This window comes from Artemia sp. Qi Xiang Cuo, chromosome 8 (assembly GCF_049724085.1).
Source record: "Artemia sp. Qi Xiang Cuo chromosome 8, ASM4972408v1, whole genome shotgun sequence".
Lineage (NCBI taxonomy): Eukaryota > Metazoa > Arthropoda > Branchiopoda > Anostraca > Artemiidae > Artemia > Artemia sp. Qi Xiang Cuo.
Window position 1 is genome coordinate 58,269,002 of NC_142801.1, and position 27,384 is coordinate 58,296,385.

Sequence of the window (27,384 nt, forward strand, 5' to 3'; positions counted from 1 at the left end):
TATCTTCTATGAAAAAATTGGAACATTATTTTAAATTTTTTCATCTCTTTGAGAAAAATCTGAACTGAAGTGGAAAATTTGGTATTTTTGATAGAAAACTGGGTAGTACTAACAGAAAAAGTATTATCACAAACGAAAATTTATAGTTTTATTAGTACTTCTTATTTAATCATTAAGATTTAGTTAGTATTAAGGTTATATGTTGTTTCTTCATTGTAAAGGTTTACTTGGGTAAGGAAGAACTTAATACATCTTTCAGACAATTTGTTATCACGGTAAAAAAGATTTGACTTCTAAGGAAAAAATTTGGTATCTTTGGCAGAAAACTTACTAGTTCGGAAAGAAAAAGTTTTATCACTGAAAAAAAATATTTTTTCTAAGAGAAATTTGTGTGAGTTCAGTAAAAGTATGTTAGTATTAAGGTAAAATGTTGATACTTTGATGTGAATGTTTTTTAGTTTTAAGCAAAACTTGCTACTTCTGACAGAAAAGTTGTTATCACAATCAAAAAATGTTACTTCTAAGAAAAAATTTAAAAAGCTGTAAAGTAAAGTTGTGGGTGAAAAGGATGGATGCTTCAACTTGTAAAATTGGTTTAGGAGGGACATTATGAAAAGAACTTGCTCTGAAATGCCTTTTGAAAAGTATTGCTAGGTGTTGAGATATCCAAAAAGCTGTAAAGTAAAGTTGTGGGTGAAAAGGATGGGTACTTCAACTTGTAAAATGGTTTTAGGAGGGAAAGGGACATTATGAAAAGAACTTGCTCTGAAATGCCTTTTGAAAAGTATTGCTTGGTGTTGAGGTATCCAAAAAGCTGTAAAGTAAAGTTGTGGGTGAAAAGGTTGAGTACATCGACTTGTAAAATGGGTTTAGGAGGGACATTAAGAAAGGAACTTGCTCTGAAATGCCTTTTGAAAGGTATTGCTTGGTGTTGAGGTATCCAAAAAGCTGTAAAGTAAAGTTGTGGGTGAAAAGGATGGTTGCTTCAACTTGTAAAATGGGTTTAGGAGGGACATTATGATAAGAACTTGCTCTGAAATGCCTTTTGAAAAGTAATGCTTGGTGTTGAGGTATCCAAAAAGCTGTAAAGTAAAGTTGTGGGTGATAAGGATGGATGCTTCAACTTGCAAAATGGGTTTAGGAGGGACATTAAGAAAAGAACTTGCTCTAAAATGCCTTTTGAAATGTATTGCTTGGTGTTGAGGTATCCAAAAAGCTGTAAAGTAAAGTTATGTGTGAAAAGGATGGATGCTTCAAGTTGTGAAATGGGTTTAGGAGGGACATTAAGAAAGGAACTTGCTCTGAGATGCCTTTTGAAAAGTATTGCTTGGTGTTGAGTTATCCAAAAAGCTTTAAAGTAAAGTTATGGGTGAAAGGGATGGGTACTTCAACTTGTAAAATGTGTTTAGGAGGTCCGTTAAGAAAGGAACTTGCTCTGAAATGCCTTTTGAAAGTATTGCTTGGTGTTGAGGTATCCAAAAAGCTGTGAAGTAAAGTTGTGGGTGAAAAAGGATGGGTACTTCAAGTTGTAAAATGGGTTTAGGAGGGACATTAAGAAATGAAATTGCTCTGAAATGCCTTTTGAGAAGTATTGCTTGGTGTTGAGGTATCCAAAAAGCTGTAAAGTAAAGTTGTGGGTGAAAAGGATGGATACTTGAACTTGTAAAATGGGTTTAGGAGGGTCATTAAAAAAAGAACTTGCTCTGAAATGCCTTTTGAAAAGTATTGCTTGGTGTTGGGTAGAGGACCCTTTGGGGCTGGAGCAGAGGGCCCTTTGGGATGGGGGTTGGGGGTGTGTTGGGGTAGGGGACCTCTCATGACTCTTCAAATGGAACTTGTGTATTATAATGACCACAGAGTTTCACCCTCAAATCATCTGCTAAATAATCTTCTAAAATCATCTTTTAAAATGCATCAAACTATTTCACTCAAATCATCTTCTAAAATGTCTCAAAATGATTTCACCCAAATAATCGCTAAATGTAATTTCTGCGTGTTCCTTTTGTTTTGACATTCCTGCGCTGTCACATTTGAAATTCCTAGGAAACCCTTTCCCGCGTTAATTTCTTCATCTCTAAGATCAAAACATACGCCTGGAGTCAATTCTCCTGGATGAACACCAACAAATCAATCAACCTTGACATCATCCGTCAGACATTAATAAACTTCGCCCGGAGACAAATCTCCTGGACGTTCACCAAAAACTCAATCGACCTTGAATTAGTCCATCAGACGTTAATAAACTTTGACCGGAGACAATTCTCCGGGACTAGCACCAACAAATCACTTGACTTAGAAAGCTCATCTGCAAAATTCGCCCGGGGAAAATTCTCCTGGACGAACACCAACAAATCAATTTCTCAGAAATTCTCTCCCCTCGATTACGCAATCAATTTCTCGGAAATCCATTTCCCCTAGGAAGGCTATGTCCATATATGGTGTTCGTACGGAGTTAGACTCAATTGTAGATGGCAGCACATGTGTTCTTGTCGTATTCAATAAGGGGGTTCTACTATTAAGCGGTCATTTTTAAAGAATTGGAACAAAATTTGAACTTTCGCTTAAAGAGTAAGGTATTGACTAGGGGACGAACCCCATAATAAAGGTATTAAAAATATATAAATATAGAAGGTCGTTACGTAAGTTAATTCGTAAGTTACGTATATTTATTACTAATAAAAAGGTTCGTAAATAAAATTAAACAAGTTTCGAGAAAGCCATTTAACTAAATAAAAGTAAATTAATATGAAAATTTTGTTTTAATTATTCATGTACGGTGAGCCAAGATCAGAACCAGTATTTATTCAAAAACGTTCAAAAATTTAATAAAAAAAAAACAAGTTTTATAAACTGAAAGTAAGGAGCAACATTAAAACTTAAAACGAACAGAAATTATTCCGTATATGAAAGGGGCTGTCCCCTCCTCAAAACCTCGCACTTTACGATAAAGTTTGAATCTTTATAAAAACATTGTTTTTTAAAACAATAAAAAAAAATATAGTAAATAGAGAGGCGTTGTGGAGGGGACAGTCCCTTTAATATAAGGAATAATTTCTGTTAGTTTTAAGTTTTAATGTTGCTCCTTACTTTCAGTTTAAAAAACTTGTTTTTTTTTATTTAATAAGGAGAAGGAAGAGGGGGAGACTGATATTATAATTGCTGAACAAGTAAATCCTTTTTTGTGCTTTCTTATAGAAATTTGTGTTGGTGTTCAGCACTCAACAATAGAAATAGTAAACAGGACTTTTTGGTATAGTTTAAACTGTCTAAATTAACGTTTCATGATGTTTATATACAAGCAAGGCATTGGAATTAATCAACAAGAATGTAATCGTAATGGAATGGAATCGTAAGAATGTAATCAACAGGTGAGAATTTTAAGGTGTTCAGTTCTTGCGTTCAGTTCTTCAGTTCTTTAAATAAAATTAAATAAAAAAAATAGGTTTTTTAAACTTAAAGTTAGGAGGAACATTAAAGTTTAAGACGAACAGAAATTATTATGTATATGAAGGGTTTGCCACCTAGTTAATACCTCGCTCTTTGTGCTAAAGTTCGAATTTTGTTCCAATTCTTTAAGAATGACCCCTGAATCACAAAAGCCGTTTAATTAGAATAAATAGCTTTTTTGAAAGTACTAAAAAAACTTTAGCGTAAAGAACGAGTTATTGACTAGGGGAGAATCCTCTCATATACGTAATAATTTCTGTTCGTTTTATGTTTTAATGTTGCTCCTTACTTTCAGTTGAAAAACTTTTTTATTTTAATTTCTTATCGTTTTTTCAATAATGCTCGGAAATCTGGCGCCCATTTCACAGAAAATACCCCTCCTTTATGAAAAATTCCTCCTTAGAAAGATCCTCCCACGTAACCTCCTCCCCCAGACCCCCTCCCCTCCCCACCAGAAAAAAAACTGAAAACATATGTATACTTCCCAGTAATCAATACTATATGTAAACAATGGGCAAAGTTTATAACTTGCAGCCCTTCCCCCGGCTACTCTGGGGAATCAAGTCATCCTCAAAGACATAATTATTAGATTTTTCAACTATGCTGGACCAAATGGCCATTTAAAAATTTTGATCAGGTGACTTTGGGATATAATGAGCATGGGAAGGGTCTAGTTGCCCTCCAGTTTTTTTGGTCACTTAAAAGGTCACTAGAACTTTTAATTTGCGTTCGAGTAGCCATCTCGCGATATTCTAGGACTGCTGGGTCGATACGATCACCCCTAAAAAAAAAAAAAAAAAAAAAAAACATGCATCCGTGATCTGTCTTCTGAAAAAAAATATAAAACTCCACGTTTTTGCTGATAAAAGCTTGAAACCTCCACAGTATGCTTCTCTGAAACACTAAATCTGATAGTGTGATTTTCTTTAATATTCTATGACTTTTAGGGGGTCTTTCCCCTTTTTTCGAAAATTAGGGAAATTTTCTCAGGCTCATAACTTCTTATGAGTAAGACTAAACTTAATGAACCTTATATATTTGAAATCAGCATAAAAATTTGATTTTTATGATGTATCTATTGGTATCAAAATTCCGTTTTTTAGAGTCTCTGTTACTATTGAACCTGGTCGCTCCTTACTTACAGTTCGTTACCACAAACTGTTTGAAAACACAGTCTAAGCCAAAGAGTATGTATAAGAATAGAACCGGGTACTAGTGTTGGCAAAAAAAAAATCCACACCGTCTAGCGTTTGGCGACACTTGGTATTTTTTCTAGTTCTGGAATCATTTTTCTGTCAAGAACTGAGGTCAGACACTTATTACTACCCCAATTTTACCGAATACATTAATCAAAATAGTTGTCTTTATTATTACACTGAAAAATGCCGAGTGTTGTAAATCGCTAGATGGTGTTGATATTTTTTTATCGACACTAGTGCCAGTTCTTACTATTATAAATTATACTCAGAGTATGTAAACAAAAAGAAAAAAAAAGTTATCCATACTCTTTGATCTAAGCCAGAACATCTTTTAATCTTACATTTCTTCCTCTATATTTTTCAAGTTTAAGAGGAATAAGAATCACAATGACGTAAATATTGACCTAATATCTGATATTGACGCACATACCTAAAGTAAATATTAGGTATTTTCATTCTTCTCAAGGATCACCCACTCCAAAATGTTGAATTGTCATTTTTGGCTTACTAAATACTAAATAAATTGCTTAAACTGGAGTTTTCTTCAGCCAATTAATTTTCCTACAATTTTCATAAGCAACCAAATTAAAAAGAAGAAAATATTGATGAGAATTAGTTATATATTGGACAGGTACTATTCAATTAGATGCAATAAATATACTGAAATAAGAGAATCGTTGAAGTTTGAAAGTGTTTTTATCTTTAATTTCTTATTAAAAAAAAAAAAACATTCAAAAAATTTTTCCCAGTAAATTGCAAATGAAAGTACAGTGTTTTGGGGTGTTTTGGGGGGTAGTACCGCCACAATTTTTAGGGGTAATTTTATGCAGATTTAAATTTTGTCATTATTCATTGTCATTGTGTTCATTTTTGGTTTCACTCCTTCAATAATAGTTATTTCTGTTTGTTTTAAGTTTGACAGATCACTTATCCAAATTTCGTTCCCTTTGTCTGAACTACACTTTTTATTATTATAGAAAATGTTTATTTTTTTATTCTTTTCATACCAATTAGTATTATTCCTATATATATTAATACGAGGAAGGATTGCCAGAAGCTGTTGAAACTCTCAGGGAGCGTTTGGGGTTGAAGTTAATCTAAAATTTTGATTAGGGGACGATGGCAGGGGCATATCTAAAGGTACAGCTCTTATCCGAGTTATCAAAATAACATTCCTTTAATATTTTGGGAGTGGCGTGGGGAATATAATTGACACTTTCATGTTCTACGTGCATAGAAGGCATGGGACGTAAAATTTTCTTTTAGCGGGGGGGGGGGAGGGGGATCAAGATATTATGTATACGATACACCCAAACATTTTTGTAGCATACAGGAATTAGAATCTATTCACATCTCAGTAATGAGGCAAATCAAAGGCACTATATGACATAGGCTGTCGAAATAGCGTATCTGCAATAGCTTTGGAATGGCTTGGAATACCTAGTTGAAATTTTTGGATATCTTCAGACCTCGAATTTCAACATAGGAGAGGGGTAGGATGGTTATAAAATAATTTATTGATTCAGATGACCGATTCGGACTATATCCTTAGTGGGACCTATAATTTATTTACGGTTAGATTACGAGATGAATCAAAAGACACTATTTGTTGTCAAGTGAGCGAAAATATTTCTGATCTTTGGTTGCCTAAATATTGAGAATGGTGGTATTTCTTCTCGGTCCCGTAGCAATGAAACATATGCCCTGTGTAACAATTTATTCGTCTTTCCAGCTGATACAAGAATGGATTAACTACACTGATTATATCCGATCCAACTATACGGTGGTACCAACAGAAGCCACAATAACATGGATTTGGTCTGTAGCAGTTTCTGTGTATTGCATTGGAGGAATGATTGGTGGATCCTTGACAGGATTCTTTGCCGAAAAGTTCGGCAGGTAAGAATAAAGGGTATTTACATAAAGTTTTATACCCAAAAAACTCAAAATGCAAGTACCTAGAGTTAGCGTAGAGCCAAGGATACCGAGAGCAAGATAAGATTTGAAGTCCATACCAAGGACAGTGAAAATAAATATGATTGTTTGAAATGATTTTGTGTAAACCTAAATTACCACATCTAAAAATTAAAAGTCTTTTAAAAAATAGTAAAACATAAGTAAAAACCAGAAAAGTAATTTTTAATATAAAAGACATCTATACGTAGCCATACAGTATGGTATTACCAGGTTCAAAATTTAAAAGGATACAGTTAAGCAGAAAAACAGCACAAATGATCTTAAGAATATAACACCAAACAAATGAAGAAGGTATAGCTTTGTTCGTGTTTGAATTTTTTACGGACAAAAGGTGTTGTCTAATTTAATTAAATAGTTTTGCTTACTAAATTCCACGATTCAACATGGAAACACTGACAAAATGTCTTTTTACCCTAAAAACCTCATAATTCTGAAGCAACCAAAACAAAAATCTTTAAAATTACATTTCTAAAGTATGAATTTACCTAAAATGAATGTGGAGAATGGGTGTTTTTACATGTTCTTGGTACAAAAAAGTAAGGCTTTCCTATTTATATGATAAAAATAATAATTAACAAAACCAATTTAGTTACGGCCATGCCTCAATTATAAATTTTGTATCATCTTTCTACGTGTTTTACGATCTATTCAAACCGTAAGTAAGCAAAAGTAACTGGTTGGAACCCAAAAACAAGAATTAAATTTATAACTTTGATGAATAATGATAATTTCTTAGACCGTGCTGCCTTTTTGTTTATACTAAATATTAAACTATATAAGTCTACAACAATGAACAAAACTTTTAGGCAGTAATAGAAATAAAATACTAATTTTGAAATTCAGCCATTATCAGTATTTTTAGTTCCATCTCTTAATCAAAACTGCTGTCTATTTTTAGAAATGTATATATTTTTAATTTGTTGTTGAATATATTACATTCTTCATTGGTCTGGAATACTTTCACAAACATAAGCCTTCTAGTCAACCTCTCTACAACTGAAGCCCCTTACCCCAATTCCCTTACTCTAAGTTTCTGCTTGTTGGGTTTGTTGTAGACCATAGGTAGAGAACGGAGGGATCAGGGGTCAAGGCTCCTCCTGAGGAAAGTGCCAGCGATAAAACTTAGGCTCTACTTTCAACTGTTGAAAAAAAACACAGCATGTTGGCACCAGGGTTGCATCACCCCTGGAGAAATAGAAAATCGACGCCAATGTGTTTGGCACGTCTTGAATTTTAATTTGAATTGTGGGAAGATTATAATACTATACGCCGATTTTGTTCAAATACTATATTTTTATCTCGCTTGGCAAGTGTGACGGTTTTGCAGACTGAAAAAAAATAAATGAAAACCTTTGTATCTTCGGCATCCACGAGTATAGTCGAAAACTGTCTAGTGAGAGTCCATGGGTGCAAACAGGGGGGCCATGCCCCCCCCCCTTGGAAATTTGGGACTATAAAGTAATTATAAGGAAACTAAAGGAAAGAGAGCAGAATAGGGAAAAACCAATGAAAAATGTGTTTCGCCTCATTATTGGCTGCCTGCCAATAGATTTTGACCCTTAATAAGGAAAATATAAGTTCTAATTTGTGACTGAGTGACCGCTTTCCAGTTTTAAACAAACATTTTTTCTTTATGATTTGGTTGGAACAAAAAAAACAACAACAAATGATTCATAGTAACGAATGGTAAGTAAATAACGATCCTTGTCGATAACGAAAGTATAAGAGCCTAACTATTGATAACATTCAATTAAAGAATCAGCTTTTTATGGTGATCCTTAATATGTATTTGTTTATTAGTAATTAGTGAAGTTATTAGTTCAAAAGAAAGTTCCGTATAATTATAGAAAACACAAGGAAAGCAACATAATAAGGGGCAATTTTGGTAAAAATATGCCGTCAACTTTTGCTTGCATTGCAAGAGTACACATGAGCTGAAGCCACTATAATCAGAAATGTTATCTCTGAACGGGATGCTGGGAATTTCTATATTTCCCCCTGAACAGATACGTTTTTTGTGTTTCATTATAGTTTTTTTCCAGCAGTGATTGTATTTATCTAGTTGTCACTTTGAAAAAAAATTAATTTTTTACAGTTATGAAGCATGTAGGTGTCAAATATACTGACTGTTGGTATTCAAAATTAAATTAAAATTTTGAAGTAAAAAATTTTATTTGATTTTCTTAATTTTAGTTTTAATGTTTTACTTTGAACAAGTTACTTTGATAATGCGTTACTTTTTATAAACACTGAGTGTAATGGCATTAAGTATTTTGTTGTTTGATAATCAAGTCCAAAAATGACGATATTGTTAAAAAATATCCGTCTAATGCTTCGGCGTTGCCCAACAGAACTGAAAATTGGGAGTTTATATCTTAGTTTTTGTAAGTAGGCTATTGTTTTTGTATTATTTTTTTTGTAATAAATTACTTTTTTCATTTTTATATACTTTTACTTTAATTGAAATATTTTTTCCATTGCTTTTAGAAAAATGTTTGTCTCTAAGCTTCACTAAGTAAAGAAAAAAAAGAGTTTTTCCTCAGCACTTTGCTCTTCACGCTAAAGTTTTTCGACACTTTAAAAAAAAGTTATTATCGTCCTAATTAAACGACCATTGTGTTTCAGGAGTTCTTTTTAAATTGGGACAAGATTTAAACTTTGGCGTAAAGAGCGAGGTTCTGAGGAGGGGACAACCCTTTTAATATAGGCCTACGTAATACTTTCAGTTCGTTTTAAGTTTTAATGTTGCTCTTAACTTTCAGTTGAAAAAACTTGTTTGTTATTTTTTAATTTCTGATATTTTTTTAAATAATGCCATGATACCTTGGTCCACCTCTAAAGAAAAATCACCCTCCCCATAGAAATATCCTCTGGACAAGTCGATCCTAGCGAAAGTTTACCTGGACTATAACCCTTAACATCTCCACACGTAAAATTGAATCGGCAAAAAGAAAGCAAGACATATAAAGATATTTGTATAGGAATCCAGGCCAATTCACCCAGTGTAGAATTTTTCCTGAAAAATTCACCCCTGCAAACTTCCCTCTCCATGAAAAATTATCCCAGCAGAAAATTCGTTCTCCCTTCCCCACCCAAAAAAATGTATGCATACTTCCCAATAACAAATAAAACAATGGACAAATTTTATGACTTAAAAACTTTTCTCTAGGGGCTTTAGGAGGTCATTTTATCTCCAAAAATAGCTATGGGGCCTTTCAACTATGCTGAACCAAAAATCTATCTCAAAATTTTGATCGGATGATTTTGGGAAAAAAGTGGCATGGGAGGGGGCCCAGTTGTCCTCCAATTTTTTTGGTTGCTAAGAAAGGGCACTAGAACTATTCATTTCCCTTAGAATTAGCCCTCTCTCAACGTTATAGGCCCACTGGGTTAATAAAATCACCCCTAGGGAAAAAACAACAACATATAAACACGCATCTGTGATTTTTCTTATGGCAAAATTACAAAATTCCACATTTGTACAGACATGAGCTTGAAATCTCTACAGTAGGGTTCTTTGATACGCTGAATCTGATTGTGTGACTTTCATTAAAATTCCATGACTTCAAGGGGCTCTTTCATCCCTTTTTCGAAAATCAGACAATTTTTCTCAGGCTCGTAGCTTTCGACGGGTAATACTAAACTTAATTAAACTTATATATTTGGAATCAGCATAATAAGCCAATTCTTTTGACATATGTATTGGTATCAAAATTCAGTTTTTTAGTTTTGGTTACTATTGAGCAGGGTCGCTCCCTACTTACAGTTTATTACTACGAACTGTTTGATTACCCATCAAAATCCAAACAGAGGTCTTTGAAATATTGATCTTTTTTTCTGCGTTACCCGAAGTATTGTATTTATAGTCATAGAACTTTACAGTTTCATGAAATGTAATTAAAAATATAGAACAGGTTTTTCAACTAAAGTAAAGAGCAAGTTTAAAACTGAAAACAAATATAAATTACTGTGTTTATAAGGGGGACTGCCCCCTTCTCAATACTTTGCTCATTAAACAAAAGATTTTCAGTCCGTTGAAAAATCTTTTTCTTCCAATTCCAAATTTTCTCAAAAAGTTTGGAAAAAAGCCAAACTTCACAATAACGAGTAAGGAGCTAAAGAGGAGACAGCCCCCTTCATACAAAAAATAATCTGTTCAAATAGGTTTTAAATCTGTTCCTTGCTTTCAGTTGAAAAGCTCTTTTTTTATTTAATTTCTGAGGGTTTTCCAAGTCATACCCAGGCCTAAACAAGATATAATTTGAGGTGCCGGTACATTAAATCCATGGTTAATTGCTTTTGAAATGTGTAAATTAATAATTGTAAGTTGATTAGTAGGCTACCGTCCTACGTTTAAATTTGCAATTTCAATTTTGGATAAAATTTGAATATACTTAAAATATTGGTGATGATTTGTAATTTTGGTGAAAAGTTTTTGTTAATATTACTACTAAAGAATTTCAGTTGGACGAAATGGAGTATTATTGCTTGTATAGATGGAAATTCTGTGAAACTTTTGATCTTCTATATAACTGAAGCCATCACAACCTCTACAATAGGATTTTCTTATCGATATATACATTAAGTACATTTGTTTAAACACATTGAAGTACTTCATGTAAATAGAAAAACATTGCCATTTACAATTACTGAAAATTAAGTTCCTAGCAGTATTTTCCACCCCAAAGAAATTTCCGGGGGGGGGGGGGCTGACGATGACCTGCCTTGCCTTTTCCGCCTCTGTGCTGGTAGATATGTGAATGTAACATTTTAGCTTTATAGAGAAGCATTCTAATTAATACCTACTCCCCCTACCTCTTTCAACGTTTATCTGAAGCCTCACGAAGAGTAAGCAATTTGTCTATTAAAATATACGTTTGTAGGAATCTACCCTACCTCAACCTAAAAAAAGACTCATCCCCCTCATTATAGCTGTTACGCAAATATAGATCACCAAAAGTAGCCTATTTTCATTACAAATAAAGCGAATCAACTTGGTTGAATCCAGTATTGCCACCGTGTGGCATTACTACTTTTGCAACTGGGAAGCCTATAATATAGTTATTGATACTTTTAAATCAATTAGCTTCTCGGGGTTTAGATTGAGTGCAAATTCATCCTTTTCGGGGTAAAGTCGTAGTTTGGGGCCCTAGACCTACATCCAGCCACCACTGCTATTTCAGCGTCTGACCCCCTCCCCTGGAAAATTTTCTGCCGGTGTCCTTGTAAGAGTCGGTCACAATTTACAGCCAAAGGTCTTGAAGTGGTTTTATATTAAAACTTTGGAGTGTGAATTTGAGCCGAAACATATTCCATATTCCAATATGAAATAAACATATTCCAACTCCAATACCTTTAAAACATTTAGCCTATAACGACTACTTCTGATTTGACATTCATATCAAGGTTTGTCCTATAAAATTTTTATTCACGTTACGACATCCGACGTTGCACTTCGATCTGGAATGATCTTCCTGAAGAATTTATCCCTAAAAGTTTCTCTGTTGACTCTTTCAAAAAATAAATAAAAAGAAACAAGTTTTTTTTTAACTGAAAATAAGGAGCGACATAAAAACTTAAAACGAACACAAATTATTTCGTATATGAAAGGGGCTGTCCCCTCCTCAACGCATTGCTTTTTACGCTAAATTTTTTTATTGTTTTAAAAAATAAAGCTGTGAGAAAGAGTCGAACTTCAGAGTAAAGAGCGAGGCGTTGAGGCGGGGGCAGCCCGTTTCATATATAGAATAATTTCTGTTCGTTTGAAGTTTTAATGGTGCTCCTTATTTTCAGTTAAAAAAAATGTTTTTTTTTAATATTTAATTTCTGAAAGTTTTTGAATTAATGCAGGTTTTGATTTTGGCTCACCGTACATGAATAATTAAAACATAAATTGCATATTAATTTTTTTTTTTTTTGGCTAAATGGCTTCCTTTTGATAACTTTTGATAGGACGATTTAGAGAAAAAGGGGCTGAGGACGAGGCCTAGTTGCCTCGTCCTCCAAAATTTTGAGTATATTTGGTTAAAAACTTCAAAACTTTTTAAGTACATTTGGCTACTTAAAAAGGGCGCTAGAACTTTTAATTTATTTAAAAATATTTTTTTAGTAACAAATATACATAGCTCAAAAAGAACTTAAGTAACGGACTTCTTTATTAGTATATTTTTACTACGTGTATTAGGGGGTTCACCCCCTAGTCGATACCTTGCTCTTTACGTTAAAGTTTGAATTTTGTTCCCATTCTTTAAGAATGACTCCTCAATCACAAAAGGCGTTTAATTAGAATAAATAGCTCTTATGAAAGTAATGAAAAAACTTTAGTGTACAGAGTGAGGTATTGACTAGGGGGCGAACCTCCTCATATGCTTAATAATTTCTGTTCGTTTTAAGTTTTGATGTTGCTCCTTGCTTCCAGTTGAAACAATGTCCGTTCCCCCATGACAATTTTCTCTATGTAAAGATCCTCCCACGTAAACCCCGACCAATCCCCTCCCACTACCAGAACAAATCCCCCTTGAAAACGTCTGTATATTTATCAATAACAAATACTATATGTAAACATTTGGCAAAGTTCGTAACTTGCAGCCCTTCCCCAGGGGACTGTGGGGGATTAAGTCATCCTCAAAGACATAGTTATTATATTTCGACCATGCTGAACAAAATTGTTATCTAAAAATTTTGATCGGGTAACTTTGGGAAAAAATGTGGTAGGGGGACTAGTTGCCCTCCATTTTTTTTTTTTTTTTGTAAATTAAAAAGGGAACTACAGCTTTGAATTTCCGTTCAAATGAGCCCTCCTGCGATATTCTAGTACCACTGGTTCGATACGATTACCCCTTAGAAAAAAAAACAAATAAACACGCATCCGTGATCTTTCTTCTGGGAAAAAAATACAAAATTCCCTTTTTTTGCAGAAAGGAGCTTGAAACCTCTACAGAAGGGTTCTCTAATACGCTGAATGCGATCGTATAATTTTCATTCAGGTTCTTTGACTCTTAGAGGGTATTTCCCCTTTTTTTCGAAAATAGGGGAAATTTTCTTCGGCATGTAACTTTTTATGGATAAGACTAAACTTGATGAAATTTATATATTTGAAATCAGCATAAAAATTTGATTCTTTTGATGTATCTATTGGTATCAAAATTTCGTTTTTTAGATTTTCGGTTACTATTGAGCCGGATCGCTCCTTGCTTACGCGAAATTACCACGAACAGTTCGTTACCACGAACTGTTTGGATAGTCATCTAAATGCCTCAATAAAAGACTAGCGGCATATAAATTTAATTATACCTGTCACCGCAAATTTAGGAATAATGAAAAATGGTACTTCGAGAAGCAAAATAGACACTTATATTAATGCTATATTGGGATTAGAAATCAAATTTGCCATATTCATAAGCTGAACCCGGTTTGTGATATCACGATGCATCTATTTTTGCTACATTCTAAATTAATTTTGCCGGTTCTGATAGAACGTAAAGTTCCTGCAGGTCCCTCGAATGGGGTGAGAGAAGCAAGAATTAAAGACCCCCACCCTTATGGGCGCCCATGCCTCCACGACTCCAGTAGATCAGTTTTTCTTGGAACTAAAGACTTCCTACTGAAAATCTAGATAGCCGTGACAGATGCAGCTGCTGACGAAACTTGTGTTGCATTGACGACTGAAACTTCATCCTGTGATCCCCATAAACTGGCTTGATTCTGCACTTGTATCTACTGATACAGATCGCGACCCTTAAGAAATTAGACCCTTAAGAAATTAAGGGTCGCGAGGAAGAATTTAAGGGCAATTGGAACTTTTTGGGAGGGTGTAAGAGGGAGGCTTTGAATAGATTGAGATGGAAGAGGTGCCTGCGTAGCTGTGTTGGTCTCAGGCAGCTTGGTGCTCCAATGTGTTATTGGTAGTAGTAGATATATGTCGATTAATCCTATCTAGAATTCGAAAGATTTTGGAAATTAATGCACGAGAAATATAAAGTAAAAAATATTCAAGTCAATAGATACCTCTAGAAGGATATGGTAGCCATTATTCATTATCATTTTCTTAATTTCAGTTTTGTGCTAAAGAGAAGATAGTAAGTTAGAAAGAGATTAGGTCTACCATTAAAGACTTCTATTTTTTCAGATTGTCTATCTGACTCTATTCTGGACAAAAATACATTATTTTTTTTGTTTTTTTAGGGTACAAGATTTGCATCCCAGCGTAAAAATTGAGGATAAATGTTAAGTACATTATCTATTAAAGTTAAAAACATATTACAGACAAAAGATTTTTTTTTTCAAAGCCATTTTTTTTTTCAGGAAAGGCGGGCTCATTGTCAATAACATATTTGCTATAATTGGCGCTATTCTCGAAGGCTTCTCATATTCTGCCAAATCGTATGAAATGCTTATCGCCGGAAGGATATTTATTGGAATTAATTGCGGACTCAACGCTGGATTGGCACCCATGTACCTTAGCGAGATATCTCCAGTTAATCTCCGAGGGGCGGTAAGATACTTTCGTTTTATTGACTGGAATTGAAGGAGAAACTGTTTTTGTGCGTATGTTTGTTCTAAAAGGAAATTCAGAGCTATTGCTTGGTTATCCTTCTCACATTTAAAAGATCCTATACGCTTTACGCGCAATTGAAAGAAAACACTTTTTGTTGAGTTCTATGGGATGCTGCGCAGTGAAATCTGTTCTCAGGAGTTATATGAATTGATTGTTGTTTTTGCTTTTAAATATTGGGAGTGCAATCCCCTCAGACTTATTTTTTAAGCCAGTGCATTTGTGAATAGCAAATTTTGCCCTTTTCGAGAGTTTTTATTTCAGCTCTAATTTGGGTCATTCCTGCTTTTCTCCCTGTTGCGTCGTTATCCCAGGCAATCAGGGGTAGACTGCATTCCATTATAGTTATAAATCTTATTGCTTACTTGTTTCTTGTAAGAAATTGATCTTTTTTATAACCATTTCAAAAACTTGAAAACAGAGATAATTGCTGATGAGCTATGCAAAGGTTAAATTACTTTACAACTTATGGATAACAAAACCAAATTCAACGTTCCATAAACATTTGAGTTGTTTTCGGGGGGCGGGATTCACTGGATAATATACCCATCCTGGGATGAATGAATTGTCTCAATAACAATAACTCAGTGGTAGGTTCAGTCTTAAATACAGAATGATTTACACTCAACAGGAAATAGCTTAGGTTTTTTTATGCAACTTCAGCTAGATTATATGCATATGGTTTATTTTAAGCAATAAATAAAATGCTTATTTTTGTCAGTGTTGGGAAACATTAAAGCAGTTCATTATAAAGGCTAAAAGACATGAATAGAATTTTCACCGCCCCCGAGAGACTGCATAAATTGCCGAAAATTACAAGATTAGAAATGAAATCACTAAATTGATAGCTAACAAAGCTGTGTCTTGCGGGCATTACGTACATGGACATGGTTTCTAATATTAGGCTCTTTGAAAACCTCAAGATCAAACACACCATACTTGACAAAATAAAACTGCAACAACTTAGGTGGCTAAGCCACATCCAGCATATGGAAAATTCCCGTCTTCCGAGAATAGTCTTCCATGGTCGCGTGCATTGTCCTCGCCCCAGAGGTCGATCCCCGAAAAGATGGAAAGATAACTTCTCTACACTCAACCTGCCGCAACTTCTACGCCTGTCTGAAGACAGATGCTCATACAGACGCGACATGAATAAGATAGTGAATGAAGAGGCCCCAAAACAACCTTCAAAGTTGGATGGGACTTAAGTAGTAAGTAGTATTAAAGCTGTGTGTTCATTCTGCCTTTTCATAAAATCAGGAAACTTTTTCAGGCGATTCCATTAAAATTTCCGTAATTTAAATGAAATGATTTCAAAATAGGTTTATTGGCTTTTCAAGCAAAAAGTAGCTCTGCTTTATAGTAGCTTTACGTTGATTTTTGAATTAAAAGCAACTTGGCGGAAGTGATGAAATACTTGAAAGCCATGGCTAATTGGAGTAAAGCCAAGACAAATGGTCTCAGTGAGACTATTTGTCTTAGAATTGTATAAAAAATATGCTATTTTAATTGTAGATTGATAGTCTGTCATCAATCCTAGGGCAGAACTGAGGTAGATAGGCATGGAGTAAGGGTAATTTTGTCTACCAACAAGTTTAGGTAGACAGTGAAAAGGGGAAGGAAGAAGCATGATATAAAGTGTTAAATGAATGGCATCGAGATTTCTTCCACAACAGGCCAAATTCAGGTACAAAATAAAAACTAAATCTTGTTGTTTATTAAATTATTTGTTTAATATTTGTTAAACATTTGTTTTAGCCACAGAAAAAAGAGCAAACCAAAAAGTAAAGTTACCTCCACAATGAGAATAAAGACAAAAATGGGAGGGGCAGAAAATTCGAAGATTTACTGGAAGGAAAAAGCTTGTCACTTTCTGCCACCTGATGTACTTTGAGCGCCACCTATTCTGCCACGTGTGCCGCACTAACTGAGTCCTGGAAACGAGCTACTTCTCGGTCAATGCCATATTGAAGATTTTGTTCCTCGGAGTGTGGTTAACAAAATAATCTCAGAGGGGGTTCCAAAATAATAAAGAAAAAGAGATTAACCTTCCGTAAAATTGATCTAAATTTCTGATTGAGGGTTTCTTACTTGTATTTTCAAATGGCGGGGAGAGGGGCTCAAACTGGGCAATCCCACTCCATTTGGAACTGCGCTCAGTAACGAGAAAATGGAATGGTTTTACACAAATCCAATTTTCCACTTTTTTTAATTTATTTTCTTCGTTCTCTCATCATTTTATTTTGGAGATTTTTCAGCAATTTTGTTTTTAGGTAGGAACAATGTATCAGCTAATTCTCACAATTTCAATCTTGATATCTCAAATTTTGGGAATGGAGAACATCATGGGCACTGAAACACTCTGGCCATATCTTTTGGCATTCACAGCCGTGCCTGTCCTCTATCAAGTTCCGGCACTTATGCTGTGTCCTGAATCACCCAAGTACATCCTCATCACCAAGGGACGAGAGAGGGAAGCTGAAAGAGGTAAGATTTGATATATAGTCAAAAGTTAAATTTTGAGATGATAAAATTAAAAAATAGTCGGCAAAATTAAATTTGTATTTAAATGAACACATTTGAGACTAAACCATGAATGGAAGAAAACATTTAAATCAAAACGGGATACTTTACCTTGAGCCAGCATAGAAAACAGTAGTTTAACTTGTTCAACTTGCTGATTTTTTTGGGTTTTCTGCATGAATTGTTAGAAGGATGGCTTCTAGTGACCAAGGGTAAGGTAAGCCGTGCAGAGCTAACTGACCAGAGAAACCAGATAATTCTGTTTTTGTTTTTAGTATTCTGTTGTGTTTTTGTTATTTTGTTATTTTGTTTTTAGTATTCTGTTGTGTTTTTGTTATTTTGTTATTTTGTTTTTAGTATTCTGTTGTGTTTTTGTTATTTTGTTATTTTGTTCTTAGTTTTTAGTTTTTAGTATTTGTTTTAGTTTTTAGTATTTGTTTTAGTATTGCTTTTATTTTGTCAAGCGTGGGGCGGTGCAAATATGCACAATCACTTTTTACATTTAGGTACGGGATGAATTTCGATCATGTATGAATTAAATTGTTCCCTTATAGTCATTGACACTTCGGGCTGAAGTAGAATCTTCGATCTACCTTTTGCTCGGGATTCGGCTCTTTGTAACCGAAACATGAAAGAAGCAGTGTGCAATAACTGTCTACGAAAAATTAAGCAAGAAAAAATGGGTTTTAATTTTAATAAAGTAGTGAAGCAATAAACAAAAACAAATAAACACTTCAATTAAAAAATATTCCGAATATTTCAGCCTCCCGGATGTGGGGCCGAAATATTCGGAATATTTTTTAATTAAAGTGTTTATTCTTTTTTATTTATTGTTTCACTGCTTTATTAAAATTAAAACCCGTTTTTTCTTGCTTAATTTTTCATAAATGGAAAAGCAATGTGGTCTAAGAAATTAATAACTGACCAAACATTTTTCTTGTACACGCTTATAGAACTCATGAGTATTTTTATAGCATATTTGACAATCACAAAAATAGTTAGAAATTGTCTGAAATAGAAATATGAAAAGATGTATTAGCAGTAGTACTGTCGTTGGGAATGTTTCCAGGGTGCAAATACTTTTCCATTAAATCCTCTAAACATAGATATTTTGACTATATGATAGCTAAAAAACTGATTTTTTATTTTTGATGCCCTTTCCCAAAAACGATCTGTGTCCCTTCTAGAATAAAATCCTAGCTAAACGCTTGTAAATTTACTACATAATTGTTCTAAGGATTAGAGATAATTTTACTTCTAAGAAAATAATTTTCAATTAAAAGAATTTGAGCTTAATTAGAAACTACTATCAGTTATAATTGATATATCATTTTCATGACGTGGTCGCTTTTTCTTACGTCTTAAGCCAAATGTCTTAACAACAATACTTGAAACATTTCTGGGATAGAGGTTGCCTAAAAACCATGTATTTTGGACTTTTGGACTATCAATGTGCAATAACAACTGCTTGGCTTATCTACTTTACACGGTTGCGATTTAAAATTAGATTTTTAACTATCATTTAACTATTTAACTTTAATTATTCAATTTAATCAAAATTAAATAAATGTAATTTAGCTTAATTAGATTAAATTAAAAAGTAATTTATTTAGACAAAATTTAATAATTTAACTATTTAACTTTAATTCTAATTTCAATGCATATAATTTAATTCAATATAATTTAGTTTAATAAATATGATATCATTTAATTATTTAACTGTTACCTGGCAATTTTAAATTAGCGGCTGACTTGTGTAAAGGTTTTGTCTCCGCCACCGTTGCACAGAAATACATAAGTGCTAACAGTTGCACAGAAATACATAAGTAATAAATTTTACTTACTAAAAATGACCTCCTTGTTCAATGACCTTTCCCACCAAGCTTTTGTCTTCCACCAACCTTTGTGCTCTTGCCAACGGAAAAAAAAAATGAGCATTTGTCAAGAGAGAGAAAAAACTGCACATGAATAAGTAGGGAGAAAAACTTTTTCACTTCCTTCATGTGAATGTTTGGTGTTTTAGACGAAATTTATTTTCGAATATTTTAGATGTAAGGGGTGTTTTTAGTGTTTTTATTTATAATTGGCTGTATGGTTAGATATCACAAAAGAAACAAATCGCTTAAAACATATTAAGACATGAAGCTAAGAGAGGAAAGGGAATAATAAATGATAAATAAAACCAAAAAGGGGCGAGAAAACGAGGATTTTGTCAGCCAGTAGCAAAAAGATGAAGACGAAAAACAAGCAAATATTTCGACAAGGACCTCTGCCAAGTCGTCCTCAGTGCTTAGCAAAAAAAGAAGAAAAGAATAAAAACACAAGAGAAATCTAACCTTTTGGAGTTTACTTGATAACGCTTTCATAAAACGTTACATGGCACCATATCGGGTGCCACACTTAGAGTGGAAAGGCTAAGAAGCATGAAAAAGGTGCAATCATATCTCCATGATGGAAAACCTTGAACCTGAGTCTTAAAATCTTCCCTCCTCAATATTTTTCTACTCATCCCCCTAATAAGGTTCGTGTGTTCGTGGCATCCCCCTAACTTGTCAGTCGTTGGCTGACTATCATAATTGTTAAGCTACTGCAACATCGAAAAGAAATGTTTAACAGCCCAAATATAAGCTCTTGTTCACATATACATGCATGCTCTTTGTAAATTCGTCTCTATATTTCCATCATAAAGTGCCATATATCACCAAAAATGGTCGTTTTGATACAATGTCTTGAGTAGAAATGCTGGGAAGCAGTCACAAACCTATAACCACAGGCTTATAATCCTTTTTTATAGTTCTATACCTTTCGGCCCCTTTACAGCCTAGTAAAAAGCATATCGCAGCTTGTAGTAGCAGAAAGCTTCAAAACGCGTTAAAAACAACTGTTTAATGAGAAAAATTGAGAAAAAAAAGTGAGAAAATTGTTTAGTGAGAAAAATTGCTGTTCGAAGCTGATTCAGAATTCGTAAATATTATTTCCATTAATCTTAATACTAAAAGCTTATTGAAAAAAAAAACTAAATTGCAGGGATTTCAAAAAGGAGCTGGAAATCTTTTTTGAAATTCTTTTTATCTTTAATGTTCACGATTGTTTCTTCTTCTTTGTCACCTGTTCCACACAACCATAGGAACATTTAGTGTAAAAATTTTGACTCTTGTGATATCGTGAAGATAAAAAAGTTTTATACCTTCTTTCGTCTTCGTGCCAGCTCGCGAACAGAGGTCTTAAATTTTAGCTTGCAATTGTCAAATTTTGACTTGTTATTGCTTGCTTCTTTTTTATGCTTTTTTGCCGAATTATTTGCAGTCTATGAAGCAAAAATAATGGAAGTATATTTTCTTATGGGAAGGTAAATTTTTTTCCAGTAATTCAGCAGAAAAAACTACAATAACAATTACATGAATTTTTGCAAGTTATATTAACTACACACCTAATTTTCGGTTAATGTCTTCACTTTTCTAAAGTCTTTATATATTTTATATAGGACAATATAAAAATTGGTATTTTATCTTTAACTTGTCAAAGATGCGGAGGATCATGTACTCCTTGGACTCTTTATTCAACGAAATTCCAAATTTTTTTAGAGAAAGTTGAAGAGGGGTGTGAAGTTAAACATATATATATATATATATATATATATATATATATATATATATATATATATATATATATATATATATATATATATATATATATATATATATATATATATATATATATATATATATATAATGTCGTATTTTATCAACAGATCATGGGACTTATTTATTTTAATCGCCTCAAAAGAAAATCTTTGTTTAAGGTTAATTGTGTATATTTTTATCAAGACGAACAGAAATTATTGTCTAATAGCTTACGCGATATGTATCTGGAACACTGGTTCAAATAAACTGACTCGTGATATTTCCTTAAGCTTGTAGAATTGCGGAAAACTAATGTTGCTTAAAAATTTAAGGGGATCAAAGTTGTATTTTAAAATTTACTGATTTAATGGCTGGTAAAAGATTAATGAGAGCTTTATGAATTAGTGTTTTATTTTGTGCTGGCTCCTTAAAGGCTTTCTGCTCTTAATCGTGTTTTGTCTCGGTGGTTATGTGTTTTCAGTAAAGTTCTAGTTTTTCAGAATTGTAAAAATTTAGTGAAATATCAAATATCCATTTATTTGAGTCAATATTGCATATATAAGTTGCATGAACTGTGAAGAAACGATTCTTGTTCGTTTTGAATTTCATATTCGTCTTTAATTCCATCAGAAATATTCAAATGAATTTACTGAAAAAATGTGCATTGTCAGTTTAATATACATATGTTGATATTTATTCCTTAAAATCTTAATTAATTTTCAATTTCTTAAAGCTATAAAATGAAAACATTTAAAAGAATTTTTTCAGTGAAGTACAAATTATATTCTGGCCTTTAGAAAGCTATGGGGTTTAGAACCCTACTCACATTAATTTCTGCTCGTTTTGAGTTTGACTCTGTTATTTGTTTTAATTTCTGTTTCTTTTGGGTTTCATTTATTTATTGATACTGATTTGTGGTAGTTGTGTGTTTGGTAGATTATATGGTTCTATTTTTGTTTATTTTTGGTTTAATTGAGAGGGGGGTTGACTGCTCTCCAATCATTTTTGACTATTAAAAAGGGCACTAGCCGTTTCAGTTTACAATCAACTGAGCTCTTTTTGAAGTTTCTACGACAACACTTTCTATAAAAACCTTATATTTCCCCGGGGCATAACTTACAACCCTTGCCCTGAGGGCTGTGAGGGGGTTATCATCCTCAAAGGTCTAATTTCCAGAACTTTCAACTACATTGAACAAACTGGGTATCTCAAAATTTTGATTGCATGTGTTTGGGGAACTGGTGGGCAGGAGAGGAGGTTAGTTGCCCTCCAAGTACTTTCAACTATTAAAAAGGGCACTAGCTCTTTCAATTTCCAATATAATAACCCCTTTTTTTAATTTTTTACGAAAACGCTTTCTATGAAAACCTTATATGCCCCCAGGACATAACTTAGAACCCTTGACCTGAGGGCTATGGGGGGGGGGTTGTGATCCTCAAAAACATAATTTGCAGAACTCTCAACTACGTTGAACAAAATGTCTACCTCAAAATTTTGATTGGATGTGTTTGGGGAAATGGTGGACGTGAGAGGGGGGTTAGTTGCCCTCCAATCAATTTGAATTATTAAAAAGGGCACTAGACCTTTCAATTTCTAATCAAATGAGCCCCTTTTGAAGTTTTTACGACAAAGCTTTCTGTAAGAACTTTATATGCCCCCAAGGCATGACTTATAATCCTTTCCCTGAGGGCTCTGGGGTGGGGGGTTGTCATCCTTAATGACCTAATTTCCAGAGCTTTCAACTACGTTGAACAAAATGTCTATATCAAAATTTTGATTGGATGTTTTTTTACTATATAAAAGGGCACTAGCCCTTTGAATTTCCATTCCATTGAACCCTTTTTGAAGTTTTTACGACAATACTTTCCATAAAATCTTATATGCCCCCAGGTTATTACTTACAACCCTTGTCCTGAGGGCTCTGGGTGGAGTGTCATCCTCAAAGACATAATCTCCAGATCATTCAACTACGTAGACCAAAATGGTTATCTAAATATTTTGATTGCCTGTGTTTGGTGAAATGGGAGGCTTGGAAGGGGTGTTAGTTGCCCTCCAATCACTTTCGACTATTAGAAAGGGCACAAGCCCTTCCAATTTCCAATCGAATGAGCCTTTTTTGAAGTTTCTACGACAACTCTTTCGATACGAAGTGCCCTGGTCTAAAAGAAACAAAAAAAAACACTGCCTTATCATAGGTAGCGCTATTGCGCTGCCTATGATATATAAGCGCTATTGCACTGCCTATGATAAGGGGGAAAACATCCCCTTAAAGTCAAAGAATCTTAATAAAACCAACATCATCAGATTCAATGTATCAGAGAACCCTACTGTAGAAGTCAAAAGCTCCTATATACAAAATGTGGAATTTCGCATTTTCTGGCAGAAGATAGATCACGGATGCGTGTTTATTTGTTATTTTTTGTTTTTGTTTGTTTGTTTTTGCCAGGGGAAATCGTATCGAAATAATGGCCCTAGAAAATCGGTAGAGGATGCATTTGAACGGAAATTAAAAGTTTTAGTGCCCTATTTAAGTGACCAAAAGGATTGGAGGGCAGCTAGCCTCCCTTACGCCCCTTTTCCCTAACGTAGCCCAATCAAAATTTTCAGATAACCAATCTGTTCAGTATAGTTGAAAAATCCAATAACAATGTCTTTAGGGGTAACATGACCTCCCCATAGCCCGTGGGGAAAGGGCTGTAAATTATTAAATTGGCCCATCGCGGGCGTATAGTATTTGTTATTGGGTAGTATTCTGAAATTTTCGGGGGAGGGGGAGATTTTGTGCTTGGTATGGGGTTCCATGGGGATGAAAATTTCTGGGGGTGAACTTTTAAGTGGAAATTTTACACTGAAGGATTTGACTGAATTCTTACATGAATTTTTTTTGTCTTACTTTCTCTTTGGCTACTTAATTTTGCAATTCTTCGGTGAAAATTTTCTGCGGGTTTTGATTTTTGGGAAAAGAATTCCACGGAAGAAGGGATTTCCGGAATGATCGGAAAAGCGCTAAGAAATTAAAGCCTTTTTCAAATCTAAGTGAGCTAAGAATAATTTTTCAGGCTGAATCTTCCCTAGAAATTTTAAGGAGGGGGATTTTTGGCAAGGATGGAATTGCCCCGAGGGAATTTTAAGCGGTGGGGATGCATTTCACTTGCGAGAAACTTTCCACGGAGGAGTTTCTCATGAAGGGAGGGGAGATTTTTCATGGAGGATGAGAGGAGTTCCAAGGAGAGGTTTCTCATGAAGGTAGGGAATTTTTCATGGAGAATTTTTCATGGAGGATAAGTTTTTTATTATTTTAAAAAATAGAGTTGTGAAAAAGAGTCAAACTTCAGCGTAAAGAGTGAGTCGCTGAGGAGGGGACAGCCCCTTTCATATACGGAATAATCTCTGTTCGTTTTAAGTTTTAATGTCCCTCCTTACTTTCAGTTAGAAAAAAACTTGTTTTTTTATTTAATTTCTGAAAGTTTTTGAATTAATGCAGGTTTTGATTTTGGCTCTTTATTTACGAACGTTTTCATCAGTAATAATTATACGTAACTTACAAATTAACTTACGTAACGAACTTCTATATTCGTATATTTTATTACGTATATTATGGGGTTCGCCCTCTAGTCAATACCTTGCTCTTTACAATAAAGTTCGATTTTTTTCCAATTCCTTAAGAATGACCCCTTAATCACAAAGACCGTTAATTAGAATAAATAGCTCTTATGAAAGTAATAAAAAAAATTTAGCGTTAAGAGCGAGTTATGGACTAGGGGGTGAACCCAATCATATACTTAATATTTTCTGTTCGTTTTAAGTTTTGATGTTGAAAAGTTTTCAGTTGAAACGTTTTTCAGATGAAAACCGATGTTTTTATTTAATTTCTGATCGTTTTTTTAAATAATGCTGGGAAATCCGGTGCCCCTGTCATAGAAATGTCCCTTCCCCCACGAAAACTTCCTTCATGGAAAGATCCTCTAACGTAACCCCCGACGCCCCCCCCACTACCAGAAAAAATCCCCACTGAAAATGTCTGTATAATTCCCAAAAACCCATACTTTGTGTAAACATTGGGCAAAGTTCAAAACTTACAGGCCTTCCCACGGAGACTGTGGGGGATTAAGTCATCCTCAAAGACATAGTTATTATATTTTTTGACCATGTTGAACAAAACGGCCATCTCAAAATTTTGATCAGGTGACTTTGGGAAAAAAACGTGGGAGGGGGCCTAGTTGCCCTCCATTTTTTTGGTCACTTAAAAAGGGTACTAGAACTTTTAATTTCCGTTCGAATGAGTCCTCCCGCGATATTCTAGGACCGCCAGGCTGATACGATCACCCTTGAGAAAAAAAAACAAACACACAAAAAACAAATAGACACGCATCCGTGATCTTTCTTCTGACAACAAATAAATCAAAATTCCACATTTTTGCAGATAGGAGTATGAAACCTCTACAGTCGGGTTCTCTGATACGCTGAATCTGATGGTGTGATTATCATTAAGACTCTGTGACTTTTAGGGTGTGTTTCACCTTTTTCCGAAAATAAGGTAAATTTTCTCAGGCTCGTAACTTGTAACTTGATGGGTAAGATTAAACTTGATGAAACTTATATATTTGAAATCAGCATAAGAATCTAATCCTTTATATGTATCGATTGGTATCAAAATTCCATTTTTTAGAGTTTCGGTTACTATTGAGCCGGGTCGCTCCTTATTTGCCGTTCGTTACCATGAACTGTTTGATAGAGGACGGAGATAAAACAATGTTTATTTTTTTTTCATGAAGCTGCAATAAAAAAAAAAAAAAATTAAAACAACATTGAACAAGCACACCTAACAATTACAACAAACACACCTTGAAATAACCAGATATCTTCAAAAATTTAGGGGAAGTATGATCCCCAGGGGTGCCGGTTGGGGTGGGAGTTTGATGGAGCTGGTGATTTAGAGAGATAGGGGGGATTACCTCTTGGATATCCCCTCCTCCGTCCCCAGATTATGAAAAATACTATTTATCGGTAGTTTCACTAAAACTATATTTTTTGGTACTTTCATCGGAAAAAATCGAAACAACAACATTATTACCCCCCCCCCCATCCAGTTGAAATATATTGTACTCCCCACACTCTAATTTTGTCAGCCCCCTTTTGATTGAAGTCAGTGGACCGGTTACTATTAATTTTTCGGTTCACTCTTTAATACCGAACTTTCCGACAACTCCTTTCCAATTCAAGTCTTCTGAAACGAACTGTACAGGGACCTCACTCTTGGACGTTTTAGAGGGAGATTCTTGCACTTCCTAGATTTTCAAAATTGCCTTTTTTAGGTCTTTTCATTAAAAAAAAGCTCCTTATTTTGTATTTTCATATAAACAAGTGAAAAAAAAATATTACCCCCTAGATTTGAAAAATAAATTTTATTCTTTGAGCCAAAGTTAAAAATCTGACAAAATAGTGATCCGAGGGGTAGAAGCAATCTGAGAGTGGCTTAGGACTAAATTGACCATGCTGATTACGAATATCTTGGGAATATAAGTGCCAAAGGTGCGCTTAGTGGTTCCCCGTAATTAAGATCGTTATTTTTCTGTTTTACTCAGACTAAGTCCAGCTTTCTATTATAAGATTGTAGTTGTCTCCTTTATACGTTGCCAAAAGATTAGGCGATCGTTAATTTACCATCAGAAAAAAAAACTACATTTAGGTTTCCTATGCTGCTGTCCAAGCGAAACAGCTCAGCTTCAATATGCTTCAAACAGCTTTTAATAGCTTTTCCTTTTACATTTTATTAAGATACGATTAGTCAAATTTCATTTATTTTATTTTAATCCGCACAAATAATACTTCCAAAACTTCTTACGATTATTTTTTTCTAAATCAGCTAATATCAAGGGACGAGTAAGAAACATCGATGAGCTAAAAGACAATATTAATTATACATAAATGAAATAGGTTTAGCAATATTTTTTAAGCTATTATTTCGTCAAACTCATCGTCACTTCCAGAAAGATCGCATGACCCAGCACATGCACAAAGCAAGTTATACTTTCGGATTCCCGCACAGGAACACTCCCAA

At 34.1% G+C, this 27,384-nt stretch overlaps 1 protein-coding gene across 3 annotated transcripts in view; it reads left to right on the forward strand.

Annotated features, from left to right (window-relative positions):
- LOC148949609 (solute carrier family 2, facilitated glucose transporter member 1-like) overlaps window positions 1-27,384 on the forward strand; it is a 229,399-nt gene that overhangs the window by 178,731 nt on the left and 23,284 nt on the right. For all 3 annotated transcript variants that reach the window (XM_089093629.1, XM_089093631.1, XM_089093630.1), the window contains 3 exons: window positions 6,379-6,545; window positions 14,928-15,117; window positions 17,451-17,664. In XM_089093629.1, coding sequence (XP_088949755.1) covers window positions 6,379-6,545; window positions 14,928-15,117; window positions 17,451-17,664 — 571 coding nt within the window. The remainder of the gene's footprint in view (window positions 1-6,378; window positions 6,546-14,927; window positions 15,118-17,450; window positions 17,665-27,384) is intronic.